General features: G+C 36.6%; 1 protein-coding gene across 1 annotated transcript; it reads left to right on the top strand.

Annotated features, from left to right (window-relative positions):
* The first annotated feature begins 4,864 nt into the window (after positions 1–4,864).
* On the top strand, positions 4,865–18,105 carry LOC139127630 (dehydrogenase/reductase SDR family member 4-like). The gene is made up of 5 exons (XM_070693547.1): positions 4,865–4,931; positions 6,163–6,214; positions 15,971–16,105; positions 16,867–16,922; positions 17,597–18,105. The coding sequence occupies exons 1-5, from the start codon at positions 4,918–4,920 to the stop codon at positions 17,709–17,711; spliced, it is 372 nt and encodes a 123-aa protein (XP_070549648.1). The 5' UTR covers positions 4,865–4,917; the 3' UTR covers positions 17,712–18,105.
* The last annotated feature ends 442 nt before the right edge of the window (positions 18,106–18,547 follow it).

The following is an 18,547-nucleotide window of genomic DNA, read 5'->3' as shown; positions in this document are numbered from 1 at the left end:
TTAAGGAGTACCAAAAATACAGCAGTTTTTAATTGGCTCTTCAATAGCAGTATACTATGCCATTAGACTCTAACATATGCTAAACTTACTAAAATTACATCTAAATCACTATTTTTGTTTATATTATCTAGTTGTATGATTTCAATACATAGTTAAATTATTTTAGGTTAAGTCAATTTTCCCTGTTTTTCTTTTAATTGAACAATCTGTTTGATTTATTTCGTCTATGTCAAATGCGTTCTGTTTTTATCACTATACGTAAAGTATATTTTGCAGGCCAACCTTAGCCGTTACATCAATGTTAATGGCCCTATGCAACTAACATGACTAATACGTCTACTAATTACACGCCAGGTACAACTTAAGGGATTACAATCGCGTTGAAAACAAAAGTGAATTATGCTTTGTACATTGTCTGATCGGAAAAATGTGGTTCGCAAACATTTCTGAGGGACATAAAATCCATGCCACCGCAAACAACATCCGGCAGAGTCCAGATCAACTCTTTATCAGACCTTTTGCTTCTTTCTTGCTATTTTGTATCATTCTTGCAGACAACACTTATTGAGTAATGATTGACACTGTAAAAGTCATTTATCAGTTTTATATATATATATATATATATATATATATATATATATATATATATATATATATATATATATATATATATATATATATATATATATATATATATATATATATATATATATATATATATATATATATATATATCTTCAGTCAAGTGAAATTTGGGTATATATATACGTGTGACACCCATTGAACCCTAATCACCATAAGGCTATGTCTGTACATTCGTACATTATGTTAAAGTCCTGTAAAACATTTTCAATAACACTAAGCCTCTCTCTCTCTCTCTCTCTCTCTCTCTCTCTCTCTCTCTCTCTCTCTCTCTCTCTCTCTCTCTCTCTCTCTCTCTCTCTCTCCAGACAGCAGAACGACATGGGGGTATTGATATATTAATTCAGAATGCTGCCGTAAACCCGTACGTCGGACCAATACTTGAGGTGCGTTTAGGCCAAAAAAAATGTGCTGTGCCGATTACCCGACCTACCCCAATTTTAACCCCCCGACCCTAGACTTTGTAGAGCCTCGTAAACCCGGAAGTAAAAATAACGATATGAAAAAACGTTAAACGCATGAAATCACGCGAGACCTATGACAAATCGCGCGAATCACGCCAGAACTAATACGTCATTCTTATAGAAGTGATGCCAGACGCTCAGCTCTCATGAAAACTTGCAACATGACAATGACAGTTGTTGCACACTGAACGGTATCCGGTTTTCAAACTACTGTATTTCAAAAAGTGTTAGGTCTAATTCAATAGAATTTTTGATGAAAAAAATTCCAATTCAACTGCTCGTTCTACCATGGGATTTTTTTTGAAAATAAAGAAAAAAATATCGTATCATTTTAGCGCTTAAAATCAAGCATTATTTTTCGCCATACAGCGTGCCGTACTGCGGCACGCATATTTCTCAGGCCACTACTTCCTATGTTAGAATGGAATGGCTCGTTACAGTATGTTGTTCAGTGCCTAAACGGCGTTTTGTAGGTAGGTTTTCGCTAAAATGCAGGGACAATTTTCAGTGATCGGAGTTAGTATACCAAACAGCAACTGTTATATTAAATTTGTGGAAAGTTTGAAGCATTTTCATGGCCGTTTTTTGATGTAATCTTTCATTTACATTCTTGTTGTCATTTCCGAACCGCGCCATGCACAGCGCGGCCATATTATGCAGGCCAAGTGAAAACCCTGAAGTGTTTTGTGATAGAGAATCGAGCAAAATTTTGGTCAATTTTACTTTTTATAGTCATTTTACCATTAAAATATAAACCCGTACACCAAAGACTGTGTGTTAAGGTCAGTTCTGAGTAGTTTCAAAATCTGTGCGTTCGGAATTTACCGTGAATTTTGCCGTACGTACGTACTTCGTTGAACAGCCCCTAACTGCCAACGCTACAATCAGCTGATTTCAAACGTTAACCCTGGTAGTTTTGCGAACATTAAACTGTGTTTATTTTTCATCTGTTGATGCTACACAAAATTTACAAAATGATATTTGACAACAGAAATGAATACTCTTTCAATGATGTATGGGAATAAAGTCAGCACGCCATGGTTATTATTATAATAAATGTATGTAAACAACCTTTATTTTTAAACAGCATTAACGTAAACTGGGGAAAATGACAGACAGGGGTAGTGCAGGAATCGGGAATTGATAAACAAGACAAGTTGAAAGACGGGCAAATGAAGAGAGAATGAAAAATCTAAGGAAAGGAAAGGAAAAAATCATAACCCTGACCCTGACTCTAGATTTCAATGCTAAAGGAAAATTGAGTACAACAAGATGACAGCTTTTTAGGGGGGAGTAATATTCTTGTGTAAAAAAGGACAGCTCCAGGGGGATTATTCTGTACTGTGAGTTGATCAGTTGAACAATGACTTACATATTCCGATGATTTTTGGTTTTTTTGAATATCAGAATTTCTCAAATGTAACATTTAAGAAATTTTACAGATCTAAAATATATTTATTCTTTTTTGTTATTACTCAAGTTTAATTGTCCAAAATTTGACAGAGCTAGCTTAAAAACTCTGAACGTTACAGTAGTTTGAAAATGGCGAAAAGTAGCTTTGTGACTGGTAGTATACACGGTGCCGTCCAATTTTCAACTCTGTCTCACAAAAGTTTTGGCATATTTACAAGTCTCTGTGTAAAGAAAACAAAAGCTCCTTATACCGTACTCTTACAATATATTGCACAAAAAAGTATTTTAAAGCAGATAAGTTAGAGAATCAATATTATTATACAACTATATTTTTCATAGGGATACCCACAAAATGACTCTTAGCCATGTGTTGAAATTTTTTGACCATTTGTCCAAAAAATCGAGCATATTTTAATTTAAAAAAAAAATCATAACCATGGAAGTAGACAAGATAGTTTTTTGAATCCTGAGACAAGATCTTCAAGAAAACATACAATTCAAGTAAGTTTAACCAAGAACAAAAAAGGGCCTGGTATCCCTACTTATAGCAGGCCTCGTCTCAAACAAAATGGTGACTCGCGATGGACATAACGTGTACTCAATTTTGTTTCGCAAATGCGATCATGGCGAAGAAAGGTCGATTTTGTCTTCTGTTAAACAGAACCGAACATTCGAAGAAATTTTGGAGGAACACCATCCAGGTTTTTCTGAATGTAAAATGTACTCTATTCAAGTTGAATGTGCCAGTGATGCTGCTGGGCCGTGGTTGGAAGTACAGCAGACAAATATACAGGTTGGCGAGGCTACAAACAACTTCAACGTAAAGTATGTGCGTTTTTCTTGCGAGTGACTGCAAAAAGCTGAGGATTTACCTTTGGATAAACAGTTCACTTTCCTGTCAAAGAATTGTTATTCAGCCATATCAATTTCCGTGGCAGTCTAATAAACCACACACTTCAATGCTACTGATGAATATTTTATTTTAATATATTGGAATTCAATTTGAGTGTGTTTCATGAGGATATTGTTCACTGGTAGTTTGTTTGAACCCGTACAAAATGCACATTGAGAAATTAAAAAACAAAATTCCCTACCTACCTACCCTATTTTTGAAAACCATGTAATCGGAACAGCACATATTTTTTTTGGCCTTATCACAGATGATCAATTCATAAATTGAACAGGACTGTCAGTATATGATTTAGAACATATGCATTTTCTATTCTATTTGTCACCCAATACACCGTGCTTTACCCCTGTCTTATTGGACATATTAGACTCTGGCATATACTCTAGACTAACAAAGGAAAATAGTTTGAATGTGCAAACGCTTCTCAGTCAGAACGAGTGGTTGATATGACAATTGACATAAATCAAAGGGAAAATAATGCCAATGTCGGAGGGTTTACACTTCCTTGACATTAGAATGGAACCCTTATCCGTTTTTGACGTAATAAGTGATTCTCACTGGTCTTATTCACATGTGTCACAGTGCACTCTTGGCATTGGGAATACAACAGTTTACACAGCATGGACATTAATAGATCTAGAGCAAGGATATATTATTACAATACAACAATACGTCGTATTTAAGAAACACGAATTTTGCGGTAACACACAGCACTACGGTGATGCAAAAACACGTTTAACACCACGGCAACAACATACATTACACAAAGGAAACAAAAACAGAAAGTTTTTTTTTTTTTTGTTGCCGTTGCTCAATTTGATCAGTATTTTCAATGTTTCCTTCCAGACCACTGAGTCACAATGGGAAAGGTGAGATGAAAGACACAAATGTTCTCTCTCTTACTGACAGAAGTTACTCTCCTTTAAGTTATCTCACATTTTAGTTTGTCTATTGTTGGAGAAGACACAATGAGCTTAGTCAGAAGTCTTCTTCGTTTACCACTATGCTGTACGACCTTACCAGATGCACTGAAGCTATGCAAAGAAGCCGTTAGTAGCTTCGATTCGCAATGTACGCCATTATGAATTATAATTGTGTGATATATTCTATGGTATGGGTCTATGTCCGTGAATGCATTGTGTGTGTGTGTGCTTGTGTTCTATCAAATTTTGACAGATATGGTTTCGTACCTGGTGAGATGTCGTTGGGGATGATAAACTGTGAAACGTTTAAATTATTCGACTGTACGAGCAGACAGCGCCAACAGCATTACGTAGAACCCTTACGTCATCAGCGCACACCAATATTACAGAGACGATTTTCCATACGCGGAATTCAGTGATCGCTCGTCTTATTTAGTTATTTCACTTTCATGTAGATAAGTTCGTTCTTTTGGTCTTATAGATACTGATTTACATTATTCTCTCACAGGTTTTCCATGTCAATGTCCATAGTACGTTTTTCTTTACGAAAGAAGCCACACCATATATGGAAGCTAGAGGGTATGTTAAGTCATTTCGTTCCCGAATGTCGCTATAATTATGCAAAGAACTCATGCAACCACCAAGAAATCCAAAAATAGAAAAAGGAATGGAAAGAACAATAGGCCTAATAGGATAATACCAAAGGAAATAAAAGTAGCGATACAAAATATTGCGTATACTAAGAACACGATTGGAAACTAATTTGGGAAAATTGGATGAGAGTAAATATTAGGAAAATGTAATGAAATCGAAATTTTTACAGCTGAAATTTTACAAAATGATAGAATAGTGTAAAATTTGAAAAATTGTTCTCATCGAACAAAACAACGAAAACACAACGATTATTGCATACCTCTTTCATCGGATTCATTTTCATAAAAAAAGTTCATTTTTGTGTAAATGTACTAAAGAAATGAGACAAAATGCTTAAAATTTCTCTACTTAACGACTTTTGAGTCAGGGCACTTTTGAAATGCCCCTGACTTTTTCGTGAATTTAAGGCTTCATAAACATTAAATTGAGTCAGGGCACATTTTAAATGACCCTGACTGACTTAACTGTAAATCAATCGAAAAGCTTCATTTTGGTCGAGGAAAAGTGACAAACTGAGATTATTACTAGTGTTTCAGTATGAAGAAACTACAGACAAAATCTCATATTTTCATTAAAATATGAATATTGTTCAAATGTTTTGAACAATATTGCATTAGATACTATCATGCACTGATTCTTTCTCATAACATTTTAACAGCATCGTAAATTTTGAATAAAATTTTAAAGATGGTAAGCAAATATGGTGTAATATTAGACAAATTTCTAAAATTTTTGAGAAATGTTGCCAATCCAATTATCCCAAATTAGTTCCAATCGTGTTTAAGCTTATTTGCTGTGTTTTTTAATACTCGACCAGACTAAATAGTAACAAGTTGTGTCGGTTTTAATCCTTAGTATTCCAAGGTTAATCTTCGTGTGTGTCGCTTTCCTTACAGTGTATTTGTGTGTGCATGATTCGGAGTGTGTGGGCATGCATATGATTTACATGTACAGAGATATTACATGAAGGAACGCCTGTGTACTAATGAAGGGGTCAGACAATGTAGTTTTGCAATGGCATAGACGATTGACTATATTGTACGACCATGAACCGAATAAAAAATGTAAGCACTAACAAACCTCTAGCTGGATTTAGGTATGCTAAATTGTGTCCTCTATAAAGACAGTGTTTTTTCCATGTTTTTTTTTTGTACAGTGGAGGTTCGATATTGTATATGGCAAGTGGAACTGCGTACGTACCGTTCGAGGTAAGGGTACTTAACAACGTTTTACTGACAGAGAGAGAGAGAGAGAGAGAGAGAGAGAGAGAGAGAGAGAGAGAGAGAGAGAGAGAGAGAGAGAGAGAGAGAGAGACAGACAGACAGACAGACAGACAGACAGACAGACAGAGACAGACAGACAGACAGACAGACAGACAGACAGACAGACAGACAGACAGACAGACAGAGCAATAATAATTAGTGAAATCAAACCAAACTTGATTTATTTATTTATTTATTTATTTATTTATTTATTTATTTATTTATTTATTTCATATTAAAATATTTCCTATTCACAGGCTTAAATCGAGTTGAGTGATACAAATAGCCTTGGGTTGGCAATCATGAGCTAGAGTCATGTAGGAGTGAACGAAATGTTAGTCAGTGGCGCAATAGAGGAACACGTGAAATCAATATGTTGAATTGTGCCATCGGAATTGCGGCATTGGCGTACTTCCGTGGTTCTGCAGTTCAGTTTGCCCGTCTTAAATGCATTCTCTCTCGTCCATAACATCTATTATATACTGATGGGCGTGTCCAGAGGAATAGCCGCAAATTATATAGTCTGAGCGATGTTTCACGGACCACTGGATTTGCTCAAGCGATGATACAGTTTTTATTGAAATCTGATCGGAAAAAATACGAAAATAACTTCATAATGATCGTATCATCTAACGAGAGGCTTAAGGTAGTATATGTCTCGAAAGTGAAAGACTTAGACTTTTTGCTCAAACTTTGCTAAATGAATTTTTCAACCATACTCTCACCAAATCAATAGTTGTAGTTGGGGGTTACCGTGCAACTTTAGGCATTATAGAAACTAACCATCTAATTTACTGATAAATTGAAATTCAAAATGACCGCGGTCTCTGTGTTAACTCTTTGGGTAAAACAAATGTGTTTATTTTAGAAGAAAGGAGGACGACGGATTTTAGCTCCACTGTTAGCGGACAAATTTTAGAAAAAATCATCGCATGTCAGCAGAACTTTTCAAATTGGCTGTTTTTCTGTTATCGTATGTTCTTCTGTCTTCCGTCCGTCCGTCATCCGTCGTCCGTCAACAATTGCCTTCCTCTCTGAAACTGCATGTCCGATTGCTTTGAAATTTGAATCGCACTTCACTTGGGTTGATCTCAGTTAGGTTTGTTCGGATTTTAATGAAATTTACATATTTGTATTTTGGGGCATTTTTTGCTTTGTTTGGTCAAAAAATCTCCTCTGAGCCGCTTGCTCAATTGTGAAATTTGATGTGCTATTCACTTAGTGCGAGCTCAGTGAGGCTTGTTTAAATTGTGGTGATATATGAAAATGTGTATTTTTAAGGATATTTTTGTCAGTTTTGGTCAAGAAATCTTTAAAAACTTTCTTTAAAAATACAGGTCAGACAGAGTAGATATTTTGGATATAGGTCCCTCGGGATGACATATTTCAGATTTGTTCAAATTGTGCAGAAATATGTACATTTTCATTTTTAAGAAAATATTTGTCATTTTTGGTCAAAAATTTATTTCACTAACACCGCTTGTCTTACAGCTTTGATATTTGGTGTACTGGTTTTTATGGATTCTAAAAATGTGACATAGTCAAATTGAAAATCTACACTTTTGTATTTTTTTCGTCTTTTTTGTAATTGTTTCTCAAAAAATTGCTTCTCAAAAAGGTACTCGTCTGATAGCTTTGGATATTTGATATACAAATTCCTACAGTTGAAGTAAATTTGAATTATTCAATTATGTTGAGACAGAATATCTGTCACCAAGGTGCATTCTACCTGAAAACGATTTTGGTGGAGTAGACCTATGATATTGTTGAACTTATGTACGAGTTTGAGTTGATGTTTATGTCCACATTTTCGCGATGGACTAGTACTAGAAACTCGAACAGGTACCAAATAGTGTCACTTCACTCGCCCAAAATGCTCTGCGAGCGCAGTCCTTTCACTTTCTTCCAAGACATGTAAAACATCGCTGCAAAAATTAACAAAGATTATAGAATTTATCACATGTGGGCATGCATGTCGGTCAACACGACAGCTAACTTTTCAAGCCATCTGTTTCCTAACCAGATTTTCGACATTCATAGTCTCTTTGGAATCATCAATATTAGAATTCGTTTGATTTTGTGGCTTCAAATTCGGCGTGTTCGTGTCGTTATGCATTTCTGTATGGACAATGTTGCATATTTTACAGAACTAGTACAAGACAAAAAACCGAGTTATATGATTTCCATTCTAAGATATGACAGAAGCCCATGGCCTTTGAGGGCGCTCTGTGGCGTTCCGAAGGTATTTCCCGAGGGATACGGTGTATTCTGCCGCCTGTACTATTCCGAGAGAAGCGAAAAAAAAGTACTGGCGGCATAATACCCCTTCCTCGGGAAATACCTTCGGAACGCCACAGAGCGCCCTCCAAGGCCGTGAGGTTCTGTTATTATTACATATGTTCCTCGAGTTTGTCACGACAATGCCTGATTGCATATAGATTCTATATAGTGTGCAAATGCTGTCAATGAACTTTTCATCAGCTGCGAGCTCACTGATTGGCTAGGGGAACTTTCGACTATTCATATTCAAATATTTAAATACAGCGTACCGAGTTCATTCTATCACTGCATTTCCATCTCGACTAAGACAACAAAAACAGACACAAACAAACACGTTTCAGGACAGAAATCTAAAATATTTTTAATACATGTAAACAAATTTGGCATAATAGAGTAACAAGATCAACTGTAATTATAACAAAAATTCGAATGACTGAAACTTCAAACTCGTGCTCGCAATTTAGTCTTATATCTCAGAATTAGAGTCCGAGTACGGTATGGCTAGACTACGGTTGAAAGACGCGGTGAAGAGTTGTTTCCTGTGGCCACGATGTTGAATGTAAAGTTAAAGACTCCTCCGGTGATCTGAGTATTGGAGAATAGCCAAGGTAACTGCTTTTAAACTTGCTGGCAACACCATTTCTAGGATGACGAAGTACTGATCATCGCGTTGTTTTCTGGAGCCGATCTATGGAGACGGGGAGGGGGGTTGATGTCGGGATCTATCGCTCGCGTTGCTGGCCACGACATATTTTGTCTTTGCCACGGCCGACAATGGTACTACACTATCGCCTTTCGATGAGCTCCGTCGAGTGTTGGACTTTTTTTGTTTGATATTTTTTTGCAACCCGATGAGAGCGTTGACATCTTTGGTCGAAACAGCATATCTGTCAGATGTGGACAGCTAAACTGTAGATTTCACCGGTAGGCCTACTGCTGCCATCGTAGTCACAGTTTTTTGTTCCGTTCGTGCCGAGATATTAGTTTCACTTGGAAAATATAATAAATCCTGATTCCAAATGTTCCACATAAATGCATTTCTGCCAATTGTTATACTTAATTTCCTCCACAAATATACAATTCGCTTCAATATTTATTGTTGTTCGGGAGCAGGCGACAATATTTACCAATAGAAAGTAGTACCGGATAACTAATTTGCATAATTTAGCGTAAAATAATTTTACCATGGTTTTCTATTTAAACATTAGTTAATGGCAAGTGACTTGTTTTCAAAATGCTTGGCAGTTGACAAAACACGTGAAATATTTTTCTGAACGCAAGCGATGAGTAAGATATTTAAAAGCAGTGATAATGCAATGCAATAAGATTTATTGTTCTCACTCTAGGCCACCGGCCCTTTGTGTTACAGAAAAATAAATACATAGTATATGTTTGGTCATAGGTACATGTTCACTGATATACAAATCAAACTGTGTTTATACAAATCTGCCTACTTCGTTCCTTTTCTTGAAGGCATAAAATAAAAATTTACAGATATTACGAATGATTTCTACGTTTTCACTTCGTAAAAGACAGACAAACTTCTCAATATTTGGTGTAAGATGGTAATATTCTGGTATATATTTCATTCTTAGATCAGTATAATGTGGGCAGACTAGTAGAAAATGAAATTCGTTTTCAATAGAAATGTTGTTGCATGTACAGACTCTCAGTCTTCATTCACACTGTCATATCTGCCCCTTTCAATATTCAGAGAATGTGAAGAAATACGAAATGAAGTTAGATACATTTTGAAAATAGGTTTCATTACAATACTCAAATATTTTTCAAGACAAAGCGTGGTTTTTAATAGAGAGTAGGTGGATAATCTTTTAAAACTGTGAATCTTGTCATGCCAATTTTGGTTGTCTATGTCTCGACAACGTTGTTTAAATTCTGACAAAAACCTTTCTTCATTTCCAACCCCTTGGTTAAACCAACTTTCTGCGAACCCGTATGCAAACAGAATGCTTTTCAAACTCAAAGCCCAACATTTTTATCATTTTCTGCCATTTGGCATTGCACCTGGTAAGCATGATACACATATCTGTTGTGGTTCGTTTTCAAAATGCGCAACCAGTATTTTACAATTCTGGGCAATCTCACAGTTCTAATCGTAAATCTCCCAAGTTCACCTCTAGCCGCAGCGTCAATAACATGTTTCTTTTGTCTAAGTAATTGTTTGCAAAACTTAACATGTACTTTTTCAATGTTATTTCCTTCAATGGCCCCCCAAATTTCACTGCCATAATTTAAAATGGGCAAAATTTTCGTGTCAAAAATTTTAAAACATATATGTATGGCTTCGTCCCTGAGATAGAGGAATTTTGAGTTCAAAGTAAACAGTGCTTTTGACGCTTGATCAGCTAGAACCTCTTGGGCTTTGCTCCATAAACCACTGCAGGAGAAAACAATACCTAAATATTTAAAGTATGAGACAACAGCCACTCTCTTCCCTTCATAGAACCAACGCTCGTATTTACGAAGTGGACCACCATTCCGAAAAACTACAATCTTTGTCTTTTCAAGGTTAACTTTTGCTCTTATATTTTACACAATAAATCTGTAACTGATTGAGAAGCCTTTGTAATTTAATGGCAGTTTCTGCAATGAGTACCAAATCATCTGCAAATAATAGATAAAAAAGCTCTACCATGCCAAGTGAGCAACTGCCTATCCATGAATCTTGCTTAAATTCATTATACAGGTCATCGATGAAAAGGGAAAATAAAAATGGCGAAAGTATACAGCCTTGTCTCACACCATATGGGCAATTAAAAAACTGTGTTAATCCATCGCTGCCCAGTACACACGATTTCACTCTCTCATAAATTGACACAAGAGAAATATACATTTTCCCCGTAATCCCGCTTTCCCTAATTTGAAAAACATTGCCGTTCTATTTACTCTGTCAAAGGCCTTTTCGAAATCAATAAAGGCGCAATAAAATCTCCCACCTTTAACATTAATGTACTTTTGAATAAATGTGTGTAAAATAAAAATGTTGTCTATTGTACTATAGCCTTTCCTGAAACCAGCTTGTTCCTCCCTTAAAGGAGCAATGTTTTCTTCCCAAAACTGGAGTCGACTATAAAGAATACGTGTATATATTTTGCTGACAATGGGTAGGAGGGTAATTCCTCTGTAATTTTTAGGTTGGGATTTATCTCCCTTCTTAAAAATTGGAAATATTATACCCTGACACCAAGCATCTGGAAATGAACCGCTATCAAAAATTTTGTTAAAAAGTTTACATAAAAGTGGGGCGAGAACATCAATACACCGTTTGAAAAATTCTGGGGGATCCCATCAATACCCGGGGACTTATTATTTTTCAGGTGTTTAACACTTTGTCTCACTTCATCCTCAGTAATTGGCTGATCAAGAATATCATCACATATGTTTGTGTTGGCATTTCCAGTGTTATCTAGACCTCCCTCTAAAGTATCTTGCACAAATCTCTCCATTTCAGCCCAAAATTCACTGAAAACACCACATTCATCATCCACATCAGGATTGAAGAGTGAATTAAAATACTGAAACCAGTCTGAATTCGAGATTGATCTAGGCGGTGAACTTCGATAAGATTTGAAAAAAGACCAAAATTTCGAAGAATCCTTTTCAACAAGGAGTCTTTTGATTGTTGCAATTTTTGAAGCCTTGTGACAGTTTTTCTTATCTGAAATCAACTTTCTGTAGTCTTTTTTCAAAATTTTAAACCTTGTCAAATCATGGGGATTACGTGTTGTTCTGTAAACATTTAATAAAGCATAAACCCTTCTCCGTGTTTGTCTACAATCCTCATCAAACCAGCTATTCTCTACAGGACGTGCCGTTTTGGAACGTTTCACTGGCTTAGACACTTTATAAAACAAATCATTAAATTGATGAACAGCATCGTCAATTTTATCATTACCTGATTCAATCAGCTCTAAAAAATTTGTCACAATGGATTGTAACTCTTCCTTTGCAAAATTGACATCAAATTTCGTAGAATCAAATACATACTTAGTAAATGTTTTACCAGGTAAGGGCAAATTTTGAACACTCAGATCCACTTCTTCATGACTACTTGAGTCTACTTTAAATTTTACACTAACAGGAAAGTGATCTGAGTCTGTTCTGTTGCCAACCTCTAGATCTATAACACGTGAAAACATTGAGGAGGAAATCAAAACATAATCTACAACACTCTGACCTGTTTCAGACATACATGTGTACTCACCGGCATGATCACCGGTAGTTCTGCCATTTACAATACACAAAGATGTAGATTTACACAGTGCAATCAGATGTTTACCATATATGTTGGCTTCATCATCACTAGTATTGCGTTCTGGAAGTACATTGTCACATGCGTAGCTATTTTCCCATAGGTAGATATTCAATTGCATCATGAGATATTCTATCGATCAAACCACCTGTTCGGGCATTAAAATCTCCGAGTAAAACAAATTCACAATCACTATGCAAGTTACGTAAGTGGGCCATGTCATTTTCAATGAGAACAAATACGTCGTCATTTGAATATTGGGATGAACCTTGTGGTGAAATATATATTATGCCTAGAATAAGTGTTTGATTCGCCAGATCAAATTTAAGCCATAGGATATCTGTCAAATCCGAATAACTATCTAATTTGGTTATGTACTGGCTAAACCCATTACTTACAAAGCATGCAACACCACCACTAGGCCTACCCCTATTGGACAGCTTTGGACGAATCGACTCAAAGCACTGATAGCCGTCAAGTGTAAAAGTGCCATATTCGGATGCCCAAGTTTCAACCAAACAAACAAAGTCTATTGTTTTAATGAATGAAATAAAATCATTATCAAACCATTTGTATTTGAGTCCTCTAACGTTCCACGTAAGAAATGACAATACTTGACTCTGTTTGATTGTCTCTGGCTGGAATGAGCTGAATCTGTTCCCTGCAGGGCCTTGGCCGATTTCCTATGGGTGCGCCGTTTCTCTTTCTTGCCGGTCAAGTCGTCTTGATGGAAGTTCAACAATATTCCCAGCTTGCTCATCGTAGCTATACACTCGTCGTGTCGTTATGCATTTCTGTATGGACAATGTTGCATATTTTACAGAACTAGTACAAGACAAAAAACCGAGTTATTTGATTTCCATTCTAAGATATGACAGAAGCCCATGGCCTTTGATGGCGCTCTGTGGCGTTCCGAAGGTATTTCCCGAGGGATACGGTGTATTCTGCCGCCTGTACTATTCCGAGAGAAGCGAAAAAAGTACTGGCGGCATAATACTCCGTATTCCTCGGGAAATACCTTCGGAACGCCACAGAGCGCCCTCCAAGGCCGTAAGGTTCTGTTATTATTACATATGTTCCTCGAGTTTGTCACGACAATGCCTGATTGCATATAGATTCTATATAGTGTGCAAATGCTGTCAATGAACTTTTCATCAGCTGCGAGCTCACTGATTGGCTAGGGGAACTTTCGACAATTCATAATCAAATATGTAAATACAGCGTACCGAGTTCTTTCTATCACTCTATTTCCATCTCGACTAAGACAACAAAATCAGACACAAACAAACACTTTTCAGGGCAGAAATCTAAAATATTTTCAATACATGTAAACAAAATTAGCATAATAGAGTAACAAGATCAACTGTAATTATAACAAAAATTCGAATAACTGAAACTTCAAACTCGTGCTCGCAATTTAGTCTTATATCTCAGAATTAGAGTCCGAGTACGGTATGGCTAGACTACGGTTGAAAGACGCGGTGAAGAGTTCACAGTAAGTGAGGCTACCCACAATTCCCCTTGATTTGTTCACTCAGACATTTTTTGCTAAAGGCTTTTTCAATTCTATCAGTTTCTTAACAATTTTTAACTTACAATTCAAGTTCAGGATTATTTGATAAGACTATGTTCGAAAATTATTGATTATATTTAAAATTCAAGAGAAATTGAGTGAGAAGTTGATGTTTGGAGGTGCTAAAAATTGCACACTTGTCAAGATAAAGTTATCAGCAACTAAGATGGTCTCATCATACCACCTGTCAGACATGCAAATTTCCTTTGTTACGAACAGTAAAAAAAATCAATAGCCTTTCTTTCGCCAACACAGATGCAACTTATTCCCTTAGTTTCCTTGAAAATATTGTGTATGGCTGTCAAAAATTTATGTCGACAAAATTACAAAATTGCTATCTCCTCCGCGGAAAAAGGGTTGATCTTCTCATTATTCACAGTGAGAAATCAGAAAATTATGGTGATCAGAACTATGTTGCCAGAATTTTGAAATATGGACCGAGTTGTTCTCTGTACAGAAGAAATTTGCTTCAGTTCAGTGAGTGATCTCCGTGTGTACAGATCATGGAGGATTGTGGGTAGCCTCACTTACTGTGGAGTTGTTTCCTGTGGCCACGATGTTGAATGTAAAGTTAAAGACTCCTCCGGTGATCTGAGTATTGGAGAATAGCCAAGGTAACTGCTTTTAAACTGCTGGCAACAACATTTCTAGGATGACGAAGTACTGATCATCGCGTTGTTTTCTGGAGCCGATCTATGGAGACGGGGAGGGGGGTTGATGTCGGGATCTATCGCTCGCGTTGCTGGCCACGACATATTTTGTCTTTGCCGACAAGGGTACTACACTATCGCCTTTCGATGAGCTCCGTCGAGTGTTGGACTTTTTTTTGTTGATATTTTTTGCAACCCGATGAGAGCGTTGACATCTTTGGTCGAAACAGCATATCTGTCAGATGTGGACAGCTAAACTGTAGATTTCATCGGTAGGCCTACTGCTGCCATCGTAGTCACAGGTTTTTGTTCCGTCCGTGCCGAGATATTAGTTTCACTTGGAAAATATAATAAATCCTGATTCCAAATGTTCCACATAAATGCATTTCTGCCAATTGTTATACTTAATTTCCTCCACAAATATACAATTTGCTTCAATATTTATTGTTGTTCGGGAGCAGGCGACAATATTTACCAATAGAAAGTAGTACCGGATAACTAATTTGCATAATTTAGCGTAAAATAATTTTACCATGGTTTTCTATTTAAACATTAGTTAATGGCAAGTGACTTGTTTTCAAAATGCTTGGCAGTTGACAAAACACGTGAAATATTTTTCTTGAACGCAAGCGATGAGTAAGATATTTAAAAGCAGTGATAATTAGCCTAATCAATCGCTAAAACACTTAGAAAAGTGTCACAGATTTTTAGAAAATACAAAAAATTTAGAGGGACTATATTATCTCTATCTGTTAAAATACCAACTTTATTTCTTTGCTAACAGATTGGTAATATGTGGTACATATGTAATAATCACAATTATTGAGGACCCCAAGGGTAACTGTTTAAACTGTGTCATTCGAAATACACGATATAAGATTTTGGCCTGTAAATAATAGAATAATTGCACAATTTGTATTATTCAGTTATTGGGTGCATATGGCGTGTCCAAGACAGCGTTGCTAGGCTTAACCAAGGCTGTGGCCCAACAACTTGCAGAGAAGAATATACGGGTGAACTGTCTTGTTCCTGGAATTATCAAAACAAGATTTGCCAATGTTGTGAGTATTTCCATTTTTTATGCAATTTGCACACAACACACTTGTGCTGAGACTGTGAAGAGAGTACAGTCTGACGAGACAAATTTTACAAAACATCATCGCGCAGAAAAGGATGTTGACTCGGCAGGTAGCTTTCGATTTCTACAGCAAACCGCAGCAAGTATTGGCCTGAGCAGAATATAGTAGCCTGTTTTTAGATTTGCAGAGGCAGATGTTGGAGGTGAACTAAATCTACGCACGTCCGACATGAGATAAAAATCTCACACTGGTACTGAGCACTCACAACTAAGAAAATTGACTGATGATACTGAATAGCGTGTACCACGGTCGTAGATTCGTCTCTAGCTATAGAAACTGGCCACATTGGCACCTACCGGAAAAATGTTTATTGTTGTTTTTTTGCGCACCTATTTAAACTTATGGTGATCTCAATTGATGGATGATGTATACCAGGTAAATCATTACGGAAAAGTTACACAAAAATAATATTTCGCAACGCGTAATGGTTATTTAACTAAGTTTCATCAAAAATATCCGACAATATTTATCGTTGCATTCCAATGATCGAACGTTGACATCAATACAAATAGGTTGTACGTGCGCCAGAGAGTTGTGCCATTTGGGCACAAAAACGTGTAATTTGGATGTAGTCATGACAGGTCACTTACTATGCCAACGTAATCCCGAGAATTTCACTGCTTCAAAGTTTCTATAATTTCTAGCGCTCTTGTCGCATTAGTATGCATTTTCATTATTTGTAGATCACAGACAATGACACACTGCATGATCTTGGCCTCAAGGCGACTCCCATGAAGAGGTAAGCAAAAACTGTGGTTAGCGCATAGGGAACCAAGAAATCTTGTTGCTGTTGTTGTTTTTTGTTGTTGTTGTTTATATCTACATTAGTCATGTTGTTGTTGTTGACCAATAAAATTCAATGAACATAACTATTGTGTTGTTATTTCACACATAATGTAGATGTCATAAGCATCACTACACGGAGACTATAATTATTTGACCAATGGAGCTCTGGCAACCTACAATCTTTTCCTATAATGACACATAGGAAGAGAATGTACATTGGGAGGGAGTTGCATTTGGATAATTAATGAATTTACGTAGCGTTTGAAATAACTACAACAGAATAGTTATGTTTGTTAAATGTTATTGGTCAAAAACAACAACAACAAAAACAACAACACGAATAATATAAGCATACACAACAATACAAACAACAACACCAACAGCCAGATTTCTAGGTTCCCTGTGGTTGAGGCTTGATGCTTATACAAACTTTACACTTGGACTTTCCGCAAATACCACACGCTTTGAAAGCTGGAACAAATCTTATGCCAGTTGTCTTCATATGGTAAAGCCAAGTGCTCGGCACAAGCAGTAGCCCAGTTTTGGGCATAATTTGTCCGATCGTGACTCTTTTTGCAACAATTTTTGATACTTCAATCTACAGATTTAATCTTAACTCCCTTTCAGGTTTGGTGAGCCTAGCGAATGCGCAGGCGCTGCATCCTTTCTCTGTTCTGATGACGCGTCGTTCATCACAGGTGAAACTGTCATAGTTGCCGGAGGTATGCATTTCAGACTGTGATGGAAGGTACCGTTATCGATGCAGGGGCCATGACTCGTTACGTTGCAGGGGCAAACTCTTCATAATTTTTACAGTAAAATGGACAATTTTGCGATATTCACATGCACTTTGCAGCATGGTGGTCTGTGGAGTTGCAACGTTATAAGTTGACCTCTTTCATTGTGATTGTGCAGGGATTTATAAATTTGATAGCCGATTGGAAACTTTCCATTAAGTGCCTACAACAACCCATTTATCGCTCAAAGCTGTGGTATGCCATGGTGTCAAAGGTGTTATTTGAAGCGATACCACAAAGCACAGTGCAAAAGGTAAAGAGAAAAATGAAAATTATATTATGGACTCTAACAAGTGTTGTATTTAATATACATCAACTAGCAAAGGTAACAGAAAGTAGGAGGACCATTATATATATATATATATATATATATATATATATATATATATATATATATATATAATATATATATATATATATATATATATATATATATTACGAGTGTGACGCATCGAAGACGAGGGTTCCCCCCACATAGCAGCAGTTTCGAGGAGGGATACAGCTATGTTGGGGAAACACGAGTCTTCGATGACGTCACACGAGTGAGAAATACTGGGAGATTGTATATTTAAGCTTATCACATGCATAGACCCACTTCTTGTATTGGAAATAAAATTCACTTTCCCGTGCGACTTAATTTTGGACCTTCATTATGTTAGAGTGGCGGACGCACATTCCTCTCGATGCGACATAGAAGTCTCTCGCTGTCGAATTTTCCGTGCAAAACTTGAATGGATATAGCCGTTATCATGGGAAAGGATGATGGTATAGTATCTTCAGA

Source organism: Ptychodera flava, unplaced genomic scaffold, assembly GCF_041260155.1.
Source record: "Ptychodera flava strain L36383 unplaced genomic scaffold, AS_Pfla_20210202 Scaffold_34__1_contigs__length_2629520_pilon, whole genome shotgun sequence".
Lineage (NCBI taxonomy): Eukaryota > Metazoa > Hemichordata > Enteropneusta > Ptychoderidae > Ptychodera > Ptychodera flava.
This window is presented reverse-complemented; position numbering and strand designations above follow the sequence as displayed.

Bases quoted from the DNA above. Each gene is read 5' to 3' on its own strand.
- LOC139127630 (XM_070693547.1), top strand. The intron at 6,215-15,970 runs GTAAGGGTACTT...TGTATTATTCAG, and splicing joins CTGCGTACGTACCGTTCGAG to TTATTGGGTGCATATGGCGT. The intron at 16,923-17,596 runs GTAAGCAAAAAC...ACTCCCTTTCAG, and splicing joins AAGGCGACTCCCATGAAGAG to GTTTGGTGAGCCTAGCGAAT.